The sequence below is a fragment of the Dipodomys merriami genome, unplaced genomic scaffold, assembly GCF_024711535.1.
Source record: "Dipodomys merriami isolate MVZ:Mamm:240054 unplaced genomic scaffold, mDipMer1.0.p SCAF_78, whole genome shotgun sequence".
Classification (NCBI taxonomy): Eukaryota; Metazoa; Chordata; class Mammalia; order Rodentia; family Heteromyidae; genus Dipodomys; species Dipodomys merriami.
The window spans coordinates 701,174-722,647 of record NW_027206379.1 but is presented as its reverse complement, the minus strand read 5'-3'; the positions used below and the strand labels follow the sequence as shown (position 1 = coordinate 722,647).

The window sequence follows — 21,474 nt, the reverse complement described above, 5'->3', positions numbered from 1 at the left end:
GAGACTATGCAGAGTAACACAAGCTTTTTCTTTCCTCCAATAATGGGTTTTAAACTTAAGGCCTCCCATTTGCTAGACAGATGCTCTACCCCAAAGCCATGACTCCAGCCCTCTGAGTAACATGTCTCTATTGCATTATATTTGTGTGTAGTTCAAAGCATCACCTTGTTTATTGCAACCATTTAAAATACATCGGCATTTTTGCAAGCCTGGTTTGTCATGCGTTCACTTTTAGTTTGTGTGAGTGTGTGTCTGTCCTGGGGCTGGAACTCAGGGCCTGGGTGCTGTACCTGAGCTTTTTTGCTCAAGGCTAATACTCTACCACTTGAGCCACAGCTCCACTTCTGGCTTTTTGATGATTAATTGGAGATCAGAGTCTCATGGCCTTTTCTGCACAGGCTGACTGCAAACTTCGATCTTCAGATCTCAGCCTCCCGAGTAGCTAAGATTACAAGTGGGAGCCACTGATGCACGACTATTCACTTTTTGGTTTAGCCGAAGCCTTAGTGCCAATGCAGCCCCAGGTGTTGGTATACACCTGCAATCCCAGTTCAAAGCCAGCCAGGCTACAGTGAGACCCTATTTTAACGAATGAACTGTGTGTGATGGCTAACTTCTATGATCACAGCTATGTGAGAGGCGAAGGTTAGAGGACTAAAATCTGAGGTGAGGAGAAGGGAGGTTGAGGATGCTAGCAAGATTCCGTGGTTCAAGGGGGTAGATCACCTGCTTAGCAACCATTGAGACTCTGAGTTCAAAGTCCAGTACTGCCAAAGTATCATCATCATCATCATCATCATCATCATCATCATCATCATCATCATCATCATCATCATCATCATCCCCATCACTTCACAATTCACTTTATCGTTTCCAGACAGGCAAGGTGATTATTTCCTCCTAGTGTAGGGAAGCAGACACCCAGGCCAACCAGGGCCGGGAGCGGGCCGCGGGCGGGGCGGGTTCGGGGTGCGCGCGGAGGGGGGGGCGCGGGGAGAGGCGGGATTCCAGGCAGGTGCGCCGGGCGCGGGGAATCCTCGGCTCCACCTGGGCGCGGCGAGGAAATGGCACCATGTATGGGCAGCTACGTCAGAGGGGGCGGGCCCGCCGCGGTGGCTGGGGGACGCCGAGCGGGGCCCCCCTGACAGCCCGGAGAAAAAGGCGGCGGGCGGCGGCGGGAGGTGTCAGAAGCCGGCGCGGCGGCCGCAGAGGTGGGGCTCGGAGCGCCCCTGCCGTCGCGGAACGCCCCCACCCCGCGAGCCCGAGTGGTTCAGCCCGGCAACTTTTCATTCATAAAAAGAAAAGCCTGCGAGGCGGGCGTGAGTCAGAGCCCCAGCCGCCGACGCGGACCCCGCAGAAGCGGCCGGCCCAGGGCATGTACCGAGACTTCGGGGAACCGGGGCCGAGCTCCGGGGCCGGCGGCGCCTACGGCGGCCCCGCGCAGCCCCCGACCGCCGCGCAGGCGCAGGCGGCGGCCGAGCAGCAGGTGAGGGCGGGTCCGACGCCGGGGCGGGGGGGGGGGTCCCCGGCAGGGATGGCGTCGGGGACGCGGGGGTCGGCTCCGGGCGCAGCGGGCGGAGGCCGGGGGCCGGGGTGGGGGGATGGGACCGAGGCTCCGGCTCCGTGCGCGCCGTCCAGGGGCCGTTTGGGCCCCGACGCCTGGGGACGCGCACGGCGGACGCGCGGGCTGCGAACCCCCGCGGTCCCGTCGACCCCTGATCTCTGGCTGGCTGTCGGTCTGTCCCTCTGTCCGTCTGTCCCTGTGCCATCGCTTGCCGTCTTTGATTTCTTCTTATCCACCGCTAACTATCCACGTCCCATCTGCCCCGGCGCTCGCCGCCACCTGGGGCTGAGAGTCCTGGGGTCGGAGGCGGTGGGGGGACTGGGCTCGGGGTGGCACCGTCGGGCGGACACCGTCAGGAAGCAAGCGGGATAGAGGCGGGATCCCCGCCGCCCGCCGGCGGCTGTCCGTACGTCGGTCCGGAGCCGGGCCCCGCCGGGCTGGGAGACACAAAGTCAGACCCCGAGGTGCGGGACGTGAGCGGGGGGGGGGGGGGGGGAGGTAACGGGGTCCCCGCAGCGCGCACGCGCCGGGTCCCTGGCTCCCGGCCCTAGGTGGCTGGGGTCCCCCCCTCCCCGCCTCGGGAGCGCAGGTGCCCATTTCCTGTCGAGGGGCTGCGCGCACGTGTCGCCGGGGAGGGAAGGAGCGGCGTCCGTTCCGCCGAGTCACGGCGGCTGAGTCACCCCGGGCGCCCCTCCCTTCCTGGCCCCGAGCAGCCCGGGAAGCGACAGCTTCTTCGGGAGCGAGAGATGCCCCCCGGCGGGGCCTCCAGCCCGGAACTGGGGTCACTGGGCCGCCGTACCTGCAGCGCCAGATCGGGGACACCGTTGCCCAGACTTGCCTGGACTCGCGGGGAGCTTCCCGGATGCCAGGTCTTCCACACCCAGAGCCCAAGTGCGGGGCCTGACCCCAGTTCTCTTCCTAGCACGCCGAGCCCCTCGTTCCCGAAGCTCTTCTCAGATTTCTAGTCGAAAGGGGATGGTCATGGGCAGCTTCCTGGCACCAGCCGGGGCGCCCCGCGCCCCGAGGCACTTTCCGCTTCGTTTACCATATGTTATGGACTCTTTATGGATGTCACAACCCACCAATCCTTTCAGCCGCTGAATTGATACATTGCCAATTAAACTTTGATTTCAGGGCTATCAGAGCTCCAGTTTCTCAGCATCAATGAAATGCTATAACCCTCATCTATGATAATATTAGAAGCAACGAAACTAGTGAGTGGGTCGCAGGTGGCTCTTGCCTATAATCCTACCTACTCAGGAGCTGAGATCTGAGGATCATTGTTTGAAGCCAATCTGAGCTGGAAAGTCCATGAAACTCTTATTTCCAATTAGCCAACAAAAAGCCCTAAGTGGAGCTGTGGTTCAAGTGATTAGATGGCCAGCTTTGAACAAAAAAAGCCAAGGAACAGTGACCAGATCCTGAGCGCTGGAAAGAAAGAGAAAGCAAGCAAGCAAGCAAGAAAGAAAGAAAGAAAGAAAAAGAAAATCAGGGCATAGTGAAGTTAAACATTTTCTTAGATCCATACAGCCAGTGGAGAAGCTGTGATTAGAATTGAGGCAGAATCTAGAGCAGCAGCTTTTGCCTGTTACAGCCCCTCCGCATTCCAGGCTGTCACACACATGCTCTGACCGACTCTTCAGTCACGGAGGAAGCTCTGTATGGTGGGTGCGGGAGTGGACAAGAACCCAGCCATCTGGACTCAAGTCCCATTTCCCACGCTGTGTCTTTGCACAACTGATCTCCTGTGTGAAAATGAAGATACTCTTGCACCATTATATGAGTCACTATTTGTAAAGTGGTTAGTTAGAATAGTGTGAATAAAAGAATTCACATTTGATTAAGATGAGTGTGATGGGGAAATAACCCCACAATCCCTTGAAGATAAGAGAGATTTTGTGACTAGCCCAAAGTCACATATCTCATGAACAATGATTTCCCTCCAAATCAGTTTCTCTGATTGCCACTCTGTGCTCTTTCAGATCTCTCTGAAGTAAGTAGCATCTTCAACCTAAGGATGGAGAGCATTGTGTCCTGTTCCCCCAGAAATCCCTCAATCCACATAGACTTGATCTCTGACCCTCCATTTCTTATCTCTAAGAAGTTCCACCTCGTGCCAAGCATCAATGCTCTGAGCGGCAGCCAAGAGTTGCAGTGGATGGTTCAGCCTCACTTCCTAGGGCCCAGTGGCTACCCCAGACCTCTGACCTACCCTCAATACAGCCCTCCACTCCCCCGGCCAGGAGTCATCCGGGCACTGGGACCACCTCCAGGGGTACGTCGCCGGCCCTGTGAACAGGTAAGGAACAGACAAGTTACAATGGTTGTGATGACCCCACAGAGGGAGGGGACAGGGGACAAGATCTTGCTGGAAAGAATACAGGCCTAGAGGAGGGGGTGGAAGGGCCATCAGTGACTATCGCCCAAGGCAGAAAATGATGGGAATCTCTGGGGAGGCCAAGAAGGTCATTTGTGGATCGAGGAAAGTTTCCTGGAAAAAGGTGACTGTGTGTTGACCTAGGAAGGTAGTTGAATAGGTAGAACGGAAAGAAGGACCTTCGTGGTAGAGGGGTGGCTGGCACAAAAATGGAAGTGGAGAAGAATGAGTATAAGGTGTTCATGTGGAGAGGTGAAAGGGTCTCCATCTGCTGGCATGCCTGGAGGGGGTGGCTTATGCTATCTGTAGTCAGGGAGGGAACCGGAACAAAAAGGTTTTCTTCAGCTCTTCTCTAGATCTGTTTCCTACTTCATTTAATACTCATTAAAAAAAAAAAAAAAAAACTGAGCTAGATGCTATATAATCCCAGATACTCAGGAGGCTGCGATCTGAAGATCAAAGTTTGAAACTAGCCCAGGCAGGAAAATCTGTGAGACTCTTATCTATAATTAAGCACCAAGAAGTCAGAAGGAGAAATATGATTCAAGTGGTGTAGACTGCCAGCCTTGAGCAAAAAAGCGAAGAGACAGCGTCAAGTCCAAGTCCAAGCCAGACTAGATTTGCATGTGTGTGAACACACATACACACACACACACACACACACACACACACACACACACACACACACACACACACACACACACACACACACACACACACACACTGTCATGGAAATTCTCTGGAAATGTACTGGAAAGATTTCCTTTTCTTTTTTTTTTTTTTTTTTGTTGGCCAAGAGACTTGAACTCAGGGCCTGGGTGTTGTCCCTGAGATTTTGCTGCTCAAGACTAGCTACTTGCGCTACCACTTTGAGCCACAGTGGTTAATTGCAGATAAGAGGCTCACAGACTTTCCTGCCTGGGCTGGCTTTGAACTGGAATCCTCAGATCTTTGCCTTCTGAGTAGCAAGGATTACAGGTGAGAGCCACCTGCACCTTCCTTCCATTTTCTAGCTGAGGAAGTGAAGGCACAGAGAGGTAATGTCTTTCTTGCCCAAGATCATACAATAGTGAGTAATGAAACAGAACTGGCCTGGGCCTCAGGTCTACCCAACTTTTTTTGTTGGTCGTGGGGCCTGAACTCTGGGCTTGGGGGTGCTCTGAGGGGGTCCCTCAGCTCTTCAGCTCAAGGTTACTGCTCTACCACTTGAGCCACAGTGCTACTTCCAGCCTTTCCTGCTTATGTAGTGCTGAGGAATCGAACCCAGGGCCTCATGCATGCAAGGCAAGCACTCTACCACTGAGTCACCTTCCCAGCCCCTAGCCAACTCTTAAGTTGGATCCTAACCACCTAGTCACACTGTCTCACTGAAAACTAACAGAAGATTTTGGGCAGAGGATGCTAGGTTCTGTTGCCTCCCCAAAGCTCTTTCTAAAATAAATGAATAACAGATGGCATTCTCTTTTTCTTGAGAGAATCTCCATATGTAGCTCAGGCTGATTTTGAACTTGAGATACTTCTTCAGCTTTCTAAGTGTTGGGATTACAGTGGCTAACATGGAGTTTCTTTTCTTTTTTTTGGGGGGGGTCCAGTCATGGGGCCTGAACTCTGGGCCTGGGCGCTGTCCCTCAGCTCTTCAGTTCAAGGCTAGCGCTCTACCACTTGAGCCACAGCACCACTTTCGGCTTTTTTCCTTTTTGCTTTTGTGGTGCTGAGGAATCGAACCCAGGGTCTCATGCATGCAAGGCAAACGTTCTACCACTGAGCCACCTTCCCAGCCCCCAAGATGAAGTTTCTTTAAAAAAGAATTAGTGCCAGGGCTAGGAAGGTGGCTCAGTGGTAGAGTGCTTTCCTTGCATGCATGAGGCCCTGGGTTTGATTCCTCAGCACCACATAAACAAAAAAAGCAGAGTGGCACTGTGGCTCAAGTGGTAGCGTGCTAGCCTTGAGCTGAAGAGCTGAGGGACAGCACCCAGGCTCAGAATTCAAGCCCCATGACTGGCAAAAAAAAAAAAAAAAGTGCCAGTCATGGGACTTGTACTTAGTTCCTGTGTGCTGTCCCTTAACTTTTTCACCCAGGGCTACCCTCTACCACTTGAACCACACCTTTACTTTCAGCTTTTTTAGTGGAGATGAGTCTAATTGGAGATGAGTCTCACAGACCTTCCTTCCTCATGATCCTCAGATCTCAAACTCCAATATAACTAGGGTTATAAGCATGAGCCACCAGCACCCAGCTGAGATGGAGAGGCTTTAAAAATTGATACCTCAAGCCAGGCACAAGTGCTCACACCTGTAATCCTAACTATTCATGAAGCTGAGATCTGAGGATCTCTGTTTGAAGCCAGCCAGGGCAGGAAAGTCCATGAGACTCTTAACCTCTAATTAACCACAAAAAGCTGGAAGTGGAGCTGTAGGTCAAGTGGTAGGGCCATTAGCCTTGAACACAAAGGCTCAGAAACAGCACCAATGCGGGGGAGACTGTGTGGAGGATGTTATTGTGAGACTGCAGTGAGGTAATGTGTTTCCACAAGCTTCCTTGGCTGGGTAGAGATTGGGTACCTTTGGAGAGATGGGGAGTGGGTTTGGAGCCCTGGAGATGAGCTAACAATAGGATTCCTAGACATAGAAAGGCTAGCCTTTGTGACCATCTAGGAAAGGGACTTGGATTTGAGCCACAGAGGCAGGCCAGGGGTAATCCATCCTGTATTTCCTTCTTTCAGCCCTGTCCTGGGTGTAACCCTTGATCCTAAGTAGTACTGGGTTGAGGCTGTGAGCTGTGAGTAAAGTCCTCCGGGAAGGTGGTCTCCTTCAGCTGGCCTCTCAACCAATGTTAATAGAGTGAGTGGATATTAATTTCTGCCCAGAACTATAAACAAGTTATTCATCTTTGCTGGACTTACCCAACCTAGGAAGTTGGGTAAGAACCTATGATCAAGCTGGGTGCTGGTGGCTCACGCCTGTAATCTTACTTACTCAGGGGGCTGAGATCTGAGGATCATGGTTCAAAGGCAGTCTGGGCAGGAAAGTCTGTGAAACTCTTTTTTTTTTGTTTGTTTGTTTGGTCATGGGGCCTGAACTCTGGGCCTGGCTGCTGTCCCTCAGCTCTTCAGCTCAAGGCTAGCGCTCTACCACTTGAGCCACAGCACCACTTTCGGCTTTTTTCTTTTTCCTTTTTTTTTTGGTCCGGTCATGGGGCCTTGAACTCTGGGCCTGGGCGCTGTCCCTCAGTTCTTCAACTCAAGGCTAGCGTTCTACCACTTGAGCCACAGTGCCACTTCCAGCTTTTTTTCTTTTTGCTTATGTGGTACTGAGGAATCGAACCCAGGGCCTCAGACATGCAAGGCAAGCACTCTACCACTGAGCCACCTTCCCAGCCCCCGGCTTTTTTCTTTTTGCTTATGTGGTGTTGAGGAATCGAACCCAGGGCCTCATGCATGCAAGGCAAACGCTGTACCACTGAGCCACCTTCCCAGCCCTCTGTGAAACTCTTTTTTTATTTTATTTATTTTTTTTGGGGGGGGGGTCCGGTCATGGGGCCTGAACTCTGGGCCTGGGCGCTGTCCCTCAGCTCTTCAGCTCAAAGCTAGAGCTCTACCAGTTGAGCCACAGTGCCACTTCCAGATTTTTTTCTTTTTCCTTATGGGGAATAGAACCCAGGGCCTCATGCATGCAAGGCAAGCACTTTACCACTGAGCCACCTTCCCAGCCCCTCTGTGAAACTCTTATGTCCAGTAAACTACAAAGAAAAAGCTGTGTAATAGAGTACTAGCCTTGAGAAAAGGAAGCTCAGACACAGTGGCCAGGCCCTGAGTTCAAACCGCAGGATCAACCCCCTGCCCTCCCCCCCCAAAAAAAAAGAAAAAGAAAAAGAAAAAAAAACTATGCCTAGGGGTTGAAGGTATGAGTTAATATAGTGCTGGCCAGTGATCAAAAATGTTGGTTACTGAGTTTGAGTCCCAGTCTCACAGTCCCACACCCCGGCTCCCCCAAAGAAAGAAAACTACCTATGCTCAGTGATAGAGCACTTACCTAGCATGTACCAGGCCCTGAGTTCAATCCCTTGTCACAAAGGGGGTAAAAAAGTCTATGTAAAAAAAAAAAAAAAAAAAAGTGGCCGGGCACTGGTGGCTCATGCCTGTAATCCTAGCTACTCAAGAGGCTGAGATCTGAGGATCGAGGTTCAAAGCCAGCCCGGGCAGGAAAGGCTATGAGACTCCTATCTCCAATAAACCACCAGAAAACTGGAAGTGGCACTGTAGCTCAAGTGGTAGAGCGCTAGCCTTGAGCTGAAGAGCTGAAGGACAGCGCCCAGGCCCAGAGTTCAAGCCCCATAACCGACCAAAAAAAAAGTGTTTAGGACTGGGAGTGTGGCTTAGTGGTAGAGTGCTTGCCTAGCATGAAGTCCTGGGTTTGATTTCTCAGTACACCATAAATAGAAAAAGCTGGAAGTAGCACTGTGGCTCAAGTGGTAGAGTGCTGTCCTTGAGCAAAAGAAGCTTAGGGACAGTGGGCACTGGTGGCTTATGCCTATAATCCTAGCTACTCAGGAGGCTGAGATGTGAGGATCACAGTTCAAAGCCAGCCCGGGCAGAAAAGTCCGTGAGACTTATCTCCAACAAACCACTAGAAAACCAGAAGTGGTACTATGGCTCAAGTGGTAGAACGCTAGCCTTGAGCTTAAGAGCACAGGGACAGTACCCAGGCCCAGAGTTCAAGGCCCAGAATTCAAGCCCCAGAACTGGCAAAAAAATGTTTTAAAAGTGTTTAGCTACATGTGGTTGTACGTGCTTATAATTCCAGCACTCTGTGGACAAAGGCAGGAGGCTCTGGAGTTTGAGGCTACCCTGGGCTATATAAATAGGGAGACCCCGTCTCAAAAAAAAGCGGGGGGGGGGGGAGGCTGGGAAGGTGGATCAGTGGTAGAGTGCTTGCCTTGCATACATGAGGCCCTGGGTTTGATTCCTTAGCACCACATAAACAGAAAAAGCTGGAAGTGGCGCTGTGGCTCAAGTGGTAGAACACTAGCCTTGAGCTGAAGAACTGAGTGACAGTGCCTAGGCCCAGAGTTCAAGCCCCAAGACCAACAACAACAACAAAAAAATGTCTTAGCCAGGTGTTAGTGGCTCATGCCTATAATCCTAGCTACTCATGAGGCTGAGATCTAGGGATTGCAGTTTGAAGCCAGTCCAGGCAGGGAAGTCTGTGAGACTCTCATCGCTATGTTACTACCAAAATCCAGAAGTGGAGCTGTGGCTCAAGCGGTAGAGTGCTAGCCTTGAGAAACAAAGACAAAAACTCAAGGACAGCACCCTGAGTTCAAGCCCTGGGACTGGAATACACACACAAAGTCTATCTTTGTTTTTGGTTTTGTTTTGTTTTGTTTTTGTTTTTTTGGGTCCGGTCATGGGGCCTGAACTCTGGGCCTGGGCATTGTCCTTCAGCTCAAGGCTAGCGCTCTAACACTTGAGCCACAGTGCCACTTCTGGCTTTTTTCTTTTTGCTTATGTGGTGCTGAGGAATCGAACCCAGGGCCTCATGCATGCAAGGCAAGCGCTCTACCACTGAGCCACCTTCCCAGCCCCACAAAGTCTATCTTTGGAGGTTACCTTGGCATGAACATGGCCCATGATTCCACCCCAGCACTGCAAAGGCTGGGGAGAAGTACCTTGCCCTTTTACCTGAATACTGACTACATGCCTGCCATATAGCAGAAGGTTTAACTGGCACACTGTATGCAACTAAGAAATCACAACTTAGCACACAGGAGCCTCTCCTAGTTTGCATGGTTCCTGCAGGAAGATATTTAGAATCTCCCACAGATTCAGAAGATGAGGGCCCTGGGAAAAGGGGGTAACTCTGCCCAGGGGGACTCATAAGAGGATTAAGGCCACATCTGGCTGGGGAAGGAGAAGGCTTTCTGGAGGTGAAGGCATCCTAGTCGAGTTCCTAGGGAAGCAAGTTAAGGGTTTGGGATCATTACGAGAGAGAAGCTTGAAGTGAGGAGGAAATCTAAGTACTTATTTACTTGTTTTGCCAGTACTGGCGCTTGAACTCATTTCTTGGCTTTTCCCACTCAAGGCTGGTGCTCTACCACTTGAGCCATACCTTCCAGTTCTCATTTAGAAAATTAAGCTAGTTGGGGTGCAGGTTGAAGCAGAGGGACCCACACAAAGGGAGAACTCGGGACAACATAGCCTGGGGGCTCCCTCACTTTTACCCTCTTTCCCGACTCCCCAGATCAGCCCCGAAGAGGAGGAGCGCCGCCGAGTTCGGCGGGAACGGAACAAGCTGGCCGCGGCCAAGTGCAGAAACCGGAGGAAGGAACTAACCGACTTCCTACAGGCGGTGAGCCCCGGCCGGGGGGGGGGGGGGGGGGGGGGGGGGGGGGGGGGGGGAGAGTGCCCACCGAGCCTGAGGGGTGTGTGCGCGGGGGAACCTCGGCTCCCGGGAGCCCAAAGCTGGTTGGCAGTCTTCTAAGATGCCCCGAGTCCGATGGCAATCGTGCCCATTTTTCTCCCAGGGGCTCATGGGAATTGCAGTCCAGAATTGCCGAGGCCTCCGGCCCCCACCCCCACTCTGTTAGAGGCGTGAGGTCTCCGTCCTTAGCTTCCCTAACCCCTCTCCTGATCCTCTACAGGAGACTGACAAACTGGAGGATGAGAAATCCGGGCTGCAGCGAGAGATTGAGGAGCTTCAGAAGCAGAAGGAACGCCTGGAACTGGTGTTGGAAGCCCATCGCCCTATTTGCAAAATCCCGGAAGGAGACAAGGACAGGGACACAGGAGGACCCAGCAGTGCCAGTGGCACCAGCAGCCCACCAGCACCCTGCCGCCCTGTACCTTGTATCTCCCTTTCCCCGGGCCCTGTGCTGGAACCAGAAGCTTTGCACACCCCTACCCTCATGACCACACCCTCTCTGACTCCCTTTACCCCCAGTCTGGTTTTCACCTATCCCAGTACACCAGAGCCTTGTGCCTCAGCTCACCGAAAGAGCAGCAGCAGCAGTGGGGACCCTTCCTCTGACCCCCTGGGATCCCCTACCCTCCTTGCCTTGTGAGACACCTGCTCGTGCTCTGCAGGTGCTACTCTAGCTATTTCCTTTCCCCTATTGGTCCAGCTGGTCCGGACCCATACCATGCTCAGTGCCAACTGGTCTTCCATTCCTCCAGATGAGACAACATAGTCTGATTCAAGGTAAAACCAGCTTAGGGCAACCAAAACCACCCACTATTTCTTTGGGGCGGGGCTGGTCTATTACAAAATGCACTTAATCAGAGATAAAAATATTTCCTGCCAGCAGCTCACACCTGTAATCCCAGCTTCAGGATCTGAGGATCACAGTTCAAAGCTAGCCCAGGCAGGAAAGTCTGTGAGACTCTTCAGTTAAGCAAAAAAGCTCTAAGTGGAGCTGTGGCTCAAATGGTAGAACACTAGTTTTGATCAAAGAAACACAGGGACAGCACCCCAAGGCCCTGAGTTCAAGCCCCTGAACTGGCACTGTGTGTGTGTCCCATTTGTGCCAGAGTAATCCTGGCAGCCCAAGACTGCGGATCCCCAGAGGTTCTCTGGGGCTCTACCTCCTGGCAGACTCCATCACCCGCTTCCTGTGGTGCACCCAGAATGCCGCTGACAGAGGTGCCCTTTTACAAGCCTAAAACACTAATTCATCCAGCCCCACTTCCAGCAGCACCAGATGATTGGACTAGGGAGATCTGCGGACTCTTCCTGAACCCGCACAGCTGAGGAGGTGCCAGAGGGCTTGGTGAGGAGCTGGTCGGCAGCCCCCAGCTCTGAGAAGCCTTTAGCGCCTGGGAATCCAAGCTTTCACAGAGAAGACAGCTATTTATTTTCCTAAAGAGAATATTTTTATACAAACCTGCCAACATGGAATAAAAGGCTTGAAGCTCTGGCCTGGGTGTCTGCTTGGATCCAGAGACGAAAGGACACCACGGGAGCTAGACGGCCTGAGTTCCGGCCTCCGCCCCTGACTCACACTGCTCGGCCTTGGACAAACTTCCCGTACTTGGGGACCAGGATTGGCTTATCTGATGAATGGGGTTACATCCTCATCTCCTCCACGGAGAGAATGCTCTGGGATGCAAGCAAAGAGGATTATCATCCTTCTCCTCATGGGGGCCCACAGAGCCGCGTGAGCACGCGGGATGGGGGGGGGGTTGTGCTACGTCCCCCTTCCACGCTAAGCAGCCAGCCAGTAGGTTTTAGGCCCCCAGCACCTGCTTCCTGCCCCATTGTCTTGGACAGGAAGGAGCCGGGAAGGGAGCTAGAGCCACTTCAGGGGCGGGATGACTGCCCGTCCTGGCGCCCAAAGGGGAAGTCAGTGCTTTACCACTGTCCCATATTCTGCCCCAGATAATGGGAGTTCACAGCCCCTCCTGATGGGAGCGGTACGCTGTCGAGGCGTTCCCGCCCTCTCCCCAACCCCGGCGAACCTCAGACAAATTGCCCAGACTTCGGGCTCCGCTTCGGTCCCTGTTTATTAGTTTCCCCCCTCCAGCCCCCCCCCCCCAGTAAGTCCCACCAATCACACCTCCAGTCCCCCCTGCTGCCCCGCCAGCGAGTGCGAGGGGCCTTCTCTAGCGCCAGGGCTTCTCAGGCCCCGTCAGCGGCTCCAGGTGCACTCCCCCCCCAACCCCCGAGGACGCGTCCTAGTTCGGGGGTTCACAGCAATCGCAGCGCTCCGGGAGCAATCTGGACGGGCGCCGCGTGGAAGCAGCAGCTCCCTCAGTCATCGGGGGAACAGGCCAGGGGCAACTGATCGGGGCTGCCCACGCTGCCGGTGCTGGAGCTGCCGTCGCCTAGATCGCGGGGCCCGCAGGGGGGCAGGGCGAGCTCCGGGGTCGGCGCGGCGCCCGAGCCCCCCGCGCCGCCACTGCCGCCGCGGGGCCCCCACTCCTCGCCCAGAGCCAGGCAAAGCTCCTTCAGCGCCAGGTTTTCCCGCAGCAGCTCCTCCTGGCGGCTCTCCAGCTCCGCTAGCTTCTGCCAACAGCCGCCCAGGTCCTCGCGCACGGCCCGGGAGGCTTGGGTCCCGAAGAGCTGCCACTGGCGCGCGGCGCGCCGCCCCCGCTGGCGCTCCGAGTCCAGGAAGCAGCAGAGGTCGCGCAGCTCGCGGTTCTCGGCCTGCAGGCGCCGGTTGAGCTGCTTGAGCTCGCGGATCTCGCCCAGGTGACCCTGCAGCTGCCGGTTCACCTCCTGCATCAGGCGGCCGCGCTGCACCAACGCCGCCAGGCGCGCCGCCTCCTCCCGCCGCAGACGCCGCACCAGCTCTTCCTTGCCCAACGCCGCCATCTCCTCATCTGTCAGCTCCTCCAGGCCGCCTGCCTCGGCCTCCATGGCTGGTCAGGCTGCTGGAGCATCGCCCGCCCGCCCCCGCGGCCCGGGAGCCCCTAGTCAGCTGGGCACCGATCCGGCTCCCGCTCAGACTCCGCAGGCGGCCGGCAGTGGCGGAGGCAGCGCAGGCTGCAGCAGCCACCCGGGGGTGGGCACGAGGCGAGGCGCGCGCGGGGGCGGGGGCTGATGGCGACACGCGAGGACAGCCAATCAGGAGGCCTTCCCGGAAGGGGGCGGAGCCCGAGCGCCGGGCGCCCCTTCCCTCCCACTCGCGACCCCCGCAGTGGAGACCGCCGCGCACAAGGATTTCCCTGCGCCTTGTCCTCCTCCTTCGATGATCAGAATCCGGTTGAAGGCACTGCGTTCCTCCAAGTTGCACATCTCCTTAAGCCCGAGCTTAGACCTCTCAGCCACCTTTTTTGAGACCCAAGATTGGGGTGCCCAACCGTGACTCCTCACCACCACTTGAAGGAATACAGACTAACGGCCTCCCTCCTTCCTTGGACCTGGAGAATGTTGGATAGACGTCACTCCCAGCTCCTCTGAATCTTAAATCCAAACGCACTGACTCTACCAAAAAACTACACTCCCCCCCCCCCCCCCCCCCCGCCTCCCTTCCATGGAGGTTTCCTGTTTCCTGAGGGCAACTGGGTGGGGAGACATCCAGGAGATTCATTTGTTCAGTAAACCTTTATTGTATGTAATGCCCACGCAGAAATAAATTTGGCCAAGATTCTGATCTTGATCCCTGAAGAGGTTCTAGCAGTCTGTCAGAGGAAAAAGCAAAAGCAAATGAAGGCAGAAGACTGGAGTATAGCTGCAAGCACTAAGCCTGGGCTTATTTCCAGCATTGGAAGGGGGAAAAAAGAAAAGGGAGAGGGTGGGGCAAGGGAGGACCATAGTAGAGTCTCTGGAATTGACCAGAGTCGATAGCTTAGGGACACTGAAAGATTTATGACTTTTCCAGGTAAAAAGAAGGCTATTTAAGTGAGAATGCTGATTTAGGAACCATGACCAGCCTGGCGAGGGTGGCTCACGCCTGTAATCCTAGTTACTCAGGAGGCTGAGAACTGAGGATCGAAGTTCGAAGCCAGCCTGGGCAGATAAAGCCCTCAAGAATCTCTTATCTACAATAAACTACTCAAAAAAGCCAGAAGTGGCACTGTGGCTCAAGTGGTAGCGCACTAGCCTTGAAGCACCAAGAGGCTCAGTTTGATGTCCTTATTCAAATGTAGGGGAAGCCAGGTTCTTGCATACCCAGGATTAAACTCAGGGCATGAATTCAGATCTGGATTGCTCCAGCTCAAACTCTTCCACTGTAGCCATACATCCAGCCTTAGCTTTCACTGGTTATTTTGGAGATGGAGCCTGACACTTTTCTTCTTGGGTTGCCTTTGACTTGTGATCCTCCAGATCTCAGCATCCTGAATAGCTAAGATCACAAGCCAGGGACATAGTCTGTATCTAGTTAGAACCCAGGTTCTTAAAACCTTTTAGTACTTGATTGGAGAGTGACCAATTAGAATTTTGAACAGTAACTTTGTCCTTTGAGATACGGTCTTAGGTGTGTAGCCCATGCTAGCCTCCACTAAAGTGGTATTACAGGCATGCACCATTACACCTGCAAGAGAGTAACATTTTAAAGTCTGCATTTTAAAAAGATTGCTCAGCAGCTGTGTGTGGGATGGACTCTGAGGGGAGGGGAGGTGAAGGCAGGAAGCCTAGTAACACTGTGTCAATGAGCAAGTAGAACTAGGCTAAGACTAGGCTGGGGCTGAGTCAGCAGGAGTGGAGGAGACCAAACAGATACTAGAAATGCTCAAGAGGCAAAAGAGAAGCAAATGTGGGAGAGAGAAATCTGGGAGAAAGTCCAGGTACCTAGTATGTAAACTGGGTGGATGTTAGGACTGTGACAGAGATAGGGACCAGGAAAGAAGCAGATTGGGGATAGCGAGAGTTCTGTCGAGTGTGTTAAGCCTTATGTGCCTGGTGCTGGAAATCCAACCTAGCACTTTGCCCCTGGCTACAACCATATCCTGGGTTGAATTTTGGAGGGGCTTGGGGCAAGATCATGTGGGAAGACTTGGCAGATGGGCAGCCCTGCAAATGAGGACTTGAGACAGATCTAAGGGACAGAGTAAGAGGGTATGAATTAACTCCTACAGAGGTGAAGAATGTGGTCAGAACTATGGCAAGCCGGGTGCCGTTGGCTCACACCTGTAATCCCAGCTACTCAGGAGGCTGAGATCTGAGGATCGCGGTTCAAAGCCAGCCTGGGCAGGAAAGACCGTGAAGACTCCTATTTCCAATAAACCACCAGAAAACCGGAAGTGGCGCTGTGGCTCAAGTGGTAGAGCGCTTGCCTTGAGCTGAAGAGCTGAGGGACAGCGCCCAGGCCCAGAGTTCAAGCCCCACGACCGACAAAAAAAAAAAAAAAAATCCTAACTTATGGCAAGTGCCCCGTACCCAGGAGAGGGGCTCAACTGTAAAAAGTAGGGCTACACACATATTTGCTGAGAAGAGATTTAGGAATCGAGGCCTTGAAACTGGAAGTGTAGGATAAAGGTCAAAGTTAGGAGGCCCTGAAGAAGGCAGAGAAAGTAGGAGAAAACATGGAAGTGAGAGACAAATCTGCAGGGCAGGAGAGACGCGGCGGAAAGCACCCTGGATGTCCTCTTCAAAAGCGGGATTCCTCTCCCGCAGCAGCAGCTGCTATTCCGTAGCGCAGTATTTTTCTTCCCAGGCAGGGATTTCTTCCCGGGCTACTTCCGCTCCGCTAGCCCCGCCCCGGAAGTGGTCCTTCATTGGCTCCGGTCGAGGGGGAGCGGAATCTCGGAGCTCCCGGAAGTGGCTCAGCGGCGGCGCGCCCCGGGCTGGGCCCGCGCTCCCTCCAGCTCCTGGAACCCCGGCAGCCCTGGCACGCCGGGCGGGGCCGCGCCATGACCAGCGAGCTGGACATCTTCGTGGGGAACACGACGCTTATCGACGAGGATGTGTATCGCCTGTGGCTGGATGGGTATTCGGGTCCGTGAGTGGCCGGTCCGGAGGAGCGGCTGTTTTGGATGGGAGAAGGGGCGGGACCAGGCCTCGTGCATCCTTTAGAGTTCGCGGGCAGGTGGCTGGGAATAAGGGAGGGAGAAAGATTGGGGCTGGAAGCTCTGCAGCGTCTCTGGGGTCGGCGAGATAGGGCTTGATCCTTGTGCCCACTCTCCAGTGAGCGACGCGGTGGCTCTGCGAGTGCGTTCGGGAATCCTCGAACAGACGGGCGCCACGGCAGGGGTGCTGCAGAGCGACACCATGGACCACTACCGAACCTTTCACATGCTCGAGCGCCTGCTGCATGCACCGACCAAGCTGCTACACCAGCTCATCTTCCAGATCCCTCCCTCCCGGCAGGCGCTGCTCATTGAAAGGTGCTCACCCGGTGTGGTGACCTATATTCATTTTGCAGGCTGAAACTGAGGCCCAGGGAGGGATGGAACTTCACCCAAGGAACCCAGAAAGTTGAGAGAAAGGAACAACTCAGGCCCCCTTTTCCCTCCTTTATGAAGGGTCAGTGGTGTCCTCTGCCTCTACAAGGTACTACACCTTTGACGAGGCCTTTGTTCGGGAAGTCCTGGGCAAGAAGTTATCCAAGGGCACCAAGAAGGACCTGGATGACATCAGCACCAAAACAGGCATCACGCTTAAGAGTTGCCGCAGGCAGGTGAGCGCTGATCCACACGTGTATCACATCCCATATAGTTCACTCATTCTCTCCATTCCTTTGCACACTTGTTGCATTTTTGTCCCTTTTTTCTTTCTTTTCTTTTTTTTGGGGGTGGGGGTGGGGGGCTCAGTTGTGGGGCCTGAACTTTGGGCCTGGGTGCTGTCCCTCAGCTCTTCAGCTCAAGGCTAGCACTGTACCAGTTGAACCACATTGCCACTTCCAGCTTTTTCCGCTTATGTGGTGCTGAGGAATGGAACCTAGGGCCTCATGCCTGCGAGGCAAGCACTCTACCACTGAGCCACCTTCCCAGCCCTACATTTTGTCCCTTTTATATGATCAGATCTGACCATGACTTTCTCTTGATTATATACTTTCATTGGCTCCCATTGCCTCCAGGGTGGCAGTGTACTATTAGTCTTGACCTTCAGACTTCCCTGTGATTTGCTCTCTGCAGGTCAAATCCTTTTAGTCCCAATTTTCCTTTAGATTATGTTGTTGTTACTTGGAAAGTACAGTTCTTGCCCATATCTACCATTTGAATTTCTGGGCATGGCACTGGATGCTGCCTTCTCCACAAACTTAGGATTTGCTCATTTTGAGTAATTTGGACTTACCTAGGAGAATCCATTCTGGTTCAAGCTTATGGAGAACCAAAGAGCAAGGCTGGAACAGGACTGAATTAATAATAGAGAATAGTGTTTACTCAAGTCCAGATGGTAGAAGCAAACAAATATCTGTTGAATTGATAACTGCTAATAATAACAAGTAGTTATTGAAGGAATAACTGGTGCTAAAGAAATAGCTGCCAAGGGCTGGGAAGGTGGCTCAGTGGTAGAGCGCTTGCCTTGCATGCATAAGGCCCTGGGTTCGATTCCTCAGCACCACATAAGCAGAAAAAAAAAAGCCAGAAGTGGCACTGTGGCTCAAGTGGTAGAGCGCTAGCCTTGAGCTGATGCGCTGAGGGACAGCGCCCAGGCCCAGAGTTCAGGCCCCATGACCGGACCCAACAAAAAGAAATAGCTGCCAACTGGAGAGGCAGATAAGAGGGAGGGGGGTATTGAGTAAGCATTGATTGGCTTTTGACCAGTTCCTCTCCTCCACTAACCGCTCTGCAGTTTGACAACTTTAAACGAGTCTTCAAAGTGGTGGAGGAAATGCGGGGCTCCCTGGTGGATAACATCCAGCAACACTTTCTCCTCTCTGATCGGTTGGCCAGGTGAGAGGCCAACTATCTCCCACCTGCACATGCCTTCCCTAGTCCTTGAGCCTGTTACACTTCAACTCTTTCACCTCCTGGCTGTGCTGGGGAGACACTTCTGGAGGTTAATGGGAAATAAAAGTCTTAGGGAGGAAGTGGCGCTGTAACTCAAGTGGTAGAGGGCTCGCCTTGAGCTGAAGAGCTGAGGGACGGCACTCAGGCCCAGAGTTCAAGCCCCATGACCACCAAAAAAAAAAAAAAAATGTCTTAGGGACTTTCCTGTCCTGGCTTCAAACTGTGATTCTCATATCTCAGCCTCCTGAGTAGCTAGGATTATAGGTGTGAGCATATAGTGTGAGCACCCCACATTATTTCATTTATGATCTCTACTACAGATCAGGCTGACTTGGGTTCAGATCCTAGCCTGGTTATTTTCTACCTGGGCTTTTATGCGATGGCACTTAGGAAGTACGGAGACATGATAGCTGCTACTACTCACTGTATCTCTTAGGAAACTGGGCTGAATCTTCTCTCTGCACTGTTGAAGAGCCCCATAAGAGGTAGTTATGGGAGAGTCACACAGTGGGGAAAGAAAGGCCAGAACTCAGATGGCCAGCCAAGGTTGCAGGTGGAGGCTGCTTGACAAGAAGAAAACTGTTTTAATCCTACAATGTATATTGAGTGAGATGAATATGAACACATCGTTGTAGGCTTAGTAAGAAAGGATTTCAAGTCTTGAGAGGACCTACACTGTTCCCTGTCTACAGGGACTATGCAGCCATTGTCTTCTTTGCCAACAACCGCTTTGAGACCGGGAAGAAAAAGCTACAGTATCTGAGCTTCGGTGACTTTGCCTTTTGTGCTGAGCTCATGATCCAGAACTGGACCCTTGGAGCCGTCGGTGAGGCCCCCACCGACCCAGGTGCCTGGACCCTTCCCACCCTCTCAAGGCCTGCTTCCTCACCAGCACTTCCTTCTCTAGCCCCCTGGGTCTCAGTGTCCTTTCTTCAGGTCTCCACCCAGACCTCTGCTTATGTAGTCTACTTCTCTCCACCCCACCTTGTCTGAGACCAAGGGCTCCCTCTGTCTGGCCTGGGGCATGTTATTCCACCCACGAGACCCTGTTTCTTCTTCTGTCCTGTGGGGTGCAAGGAGGTGGTGGTTGAGAAAGGTTCTGGCTGTCGTAGATGAGTTTATCACTCACCCCATCTTCCTTCATGCAGACTCCCAGGTGGATGACATGGATGTGGACTTAGACAAAGAATTCCTCCAGGACTTGAAGGAGCTCAAGGTGCTAGTGGCTGATAAGGACCTTCTGGACTTGCATAAGAGGTGACCTTGGGATTCCATGGGAACCGAACCTGCAGTGAGGGCAGAGGTGATTGTAGTATGCCCTCTTTTTCCCTCAGCCTGGTGTGTACTGCCCTCCGGGGAAAGATTGGTGTCTTCTCTGAGATGGAAACCAACTTCAAGGTCTTTAGCCCTTTCAGCCCTCTCCCCTGGGGAATCTTCAGCTTCTTGGGTCATAGGTTGGCCAGCAGATGGCACTGCTGCTCCCTGTGCACTTGTAAACAAAGGAACTTGATTGGGGGAGGGAGGGTGTTTTTGGGGACAGACCAGCCTCCAAGCTCAGCCCCCAGAACTCCTAGGATCCTTGCCCCACAGAATCTGTCCCGAGGACTGGTGAATGTTGCTGCCAAGCTGACTCACAATAAGGACGTCAGAGACCTTTTTGTGGACCTGGTGGAGAAGGTGAGCTGTGCTGCCTGCTACCCTCGATCCACACCTGTGCTTTTCCCGAGTCGAACTGGGGATGGTAAATGTTCCCTTGGGCCCACAGTTTGTGGAACCCTGCCGCTCTGACCACTGGCCACTGAATGATGTACGGCTCTTCCTGAATCAGTATTCAGCATCTGTCCACTCCCTGGATGGCTTCCGGTGAGAAACCACAGGCCTCCTGTCAGCTTGTCCTGGCCCCAACCAGCCAGCCTCCTGGGGCCTCACTTCCCCCTCCCCCACATATGCACCCTTGGGGATCCCCATGTGCTACTTGGAGTGTAAGTCTCTGGTTCTAACCCATAGAATCTGTGTGACCTGGGACACACAGATTAACTTCGCTTTACCTCAGTTTCCTCATTTAAAATGCTACTGTAAGTAGAAGAATCATAAGAATTTATGATTTGTGGGTGTAACTCAGTAATGGATCACTTACCTAGCATATACAAGGCACTGAATTCAATCACCAGCACCACTAAAAAAAAAAAAAAAAAAGGCCAGGTGCTGGTGGCTCACGCCTGTAATCCTAGCTACTCAGGAGGCTGAGATCTGAGGATCGCGGTTCAAAGCCAGCCCGGGCAGGAGAGACCGTGAGACTCCTATCTCCAATAAACCACCAGAAAACCGGAAGTGGTGCTGTAGCTCAAGTGGTAGAGCGCTTGCCTTGAGCTGAAGAGCTGAGGGACAGCACCCAGGCCCAGAGTTCAAGCCCCATGACCGACCAAAAAAAAAAAAAAAAAAAAGCCAAAGCCAGGCCCTAGTGGCTCATGCCTGTAATCCTAGCTACTGAGGAGGCTGAGATCTGAGGATCATGGTTCAAAGCCAGCCTGGGCAGGAAAGTCTCTGAGACTCTTATGTCCAATAAACCACCAGAAAACTGGAAGTGGTGCTGTGGCTCAAGTGGTAGAGCGCTCGCCTTCAGCTGGGACAGCACCCAAGCCCCACAACCACCACCACCACCAACGAAAAACCAAGTGCCAGTGGCTCAGGCCTGTAATCCTAGCTTCTCAGCAGGTTGAGATCTGAGGATCATGGTTCAATGCCAGAAAGTCTGAGACTCTTATCTCCAATTAAGCCGCCTCCCCCCCCCCCCAAAAAAAAAAAAAAGCCAGAAAGTGGAGCTGTGCCTCAAGTAGATTGCTAGCTTTGAGCAACAAAGCTAAGGGATAGCACCCAGGCCCTGAGTTCAAGTTCCAGGACAGGCACCACCACCACCACCACCACCCCAAAGAAAAAAAAAGGAATTTCTGAGGATTTAATAAGGTATAGGAAACACTTGCAGCCATCTCCGACTCAGGGTTTAAGTGAACATCTGTCACTGTTGCCGTTTTCATTTCAGGCACCAAGCCCTCTGGGAACGCTATATGGGCACCCTCTGTGGCTGCCTCCTGCGCCTCTATCATGACTGAGGCCCTCTCCCTCCATCCTGAACACAGTGACAATAAAATTGCCATGAGTTTGGAGACCAGTCCTGGTTCCTGGGGAGGAGCCCACAGGGC

The 21,474-nt window shown here is 53.3% G+C and overlaps 3 protein-coding genes across 4 annotated transcripts; 2 read left to right on the top strand and 1 right to left on the bottom strand.

Annotated features, from left to right (window-relative positions):
• Positions 1-1,342: 1,342 nt before the first annotated feature.
• LOC138818578 (fos-related antigen 1) lies at positions 1,343-11,001 on the top strand. The gene is made up of 4 exons (XM_070009508.1): positions 1,343-1,486; positions 3,666-3,863; positions 10,182-10,289; positions 10,582-11,001. Exons 1-4 carry the CDS (start codon positions 1,376-1,378, stop codon positions 10,999-11,001), a joined length of 837 nt encoding a protein of 278 aa, XP_069865609.1. The 5' UTR covers positions 1,343-1,375.
• A 1,483-nt stretch (positions 11,002-12,484) lies between these two features.
• On the bottom strand, positions 12,485-13,446 carry LOC138818781 (coiled-coil domain-containing protein 85B). Its single transcript, XM_070009883.1, has one exon. It carries the CDS (start codon positions 13,293-13,295, stop codon positions 12,687-12,689), a length of 609 nt encoding a protein of 202 aa, XP_069865984.1. The 5' UTR covers positions 13,296-13,446; the 3' UTR covers positions 12,485-12,686.
• Positions 13,447-16,147: 2,701 nt separating this feature from the next.
• On the top strand, positions 16,148-21,438 carry LOC138818811 (acidic fibroblast growth factor intracellular-binding protein). 2 transcript variants are annotated; one of them, XM_070009955.1, is made up of 10 exons: positions 16,148-16,316; positions 16,507-16,705; positions 16,872-16,998; positions 18,117-18,217; positions 18,967-19,100; positions 19,423-19,531; positions 19,609-19,672; positions 19,865-19,951; positions 20,040-20,137; positions 21,315-21,438. In XM_070009955.1, the coding sequence occupies exons 1-10, from the start codon at positions 16,232-16,234 to the stop codon at positions 21,382-21,384; spliced, it is 1,074 nt and encodes a 357-aa protein (XP_069866056.1). In that variant the 5' UTR covers positions 16,148-16,231; the 3' UTR covers positions 21,385-21,438. The 2 variants fall into 2 exon arrangements, with proteins under 2 accessions (XP_069866056.1, XP_069866055.1); XM_070009954.1 differs by having other exon boundaries at positions 18,967-19,121.
• The last annotated feature ends 36 nt before the right edge of the window (positions 21,439-21,474 follow it).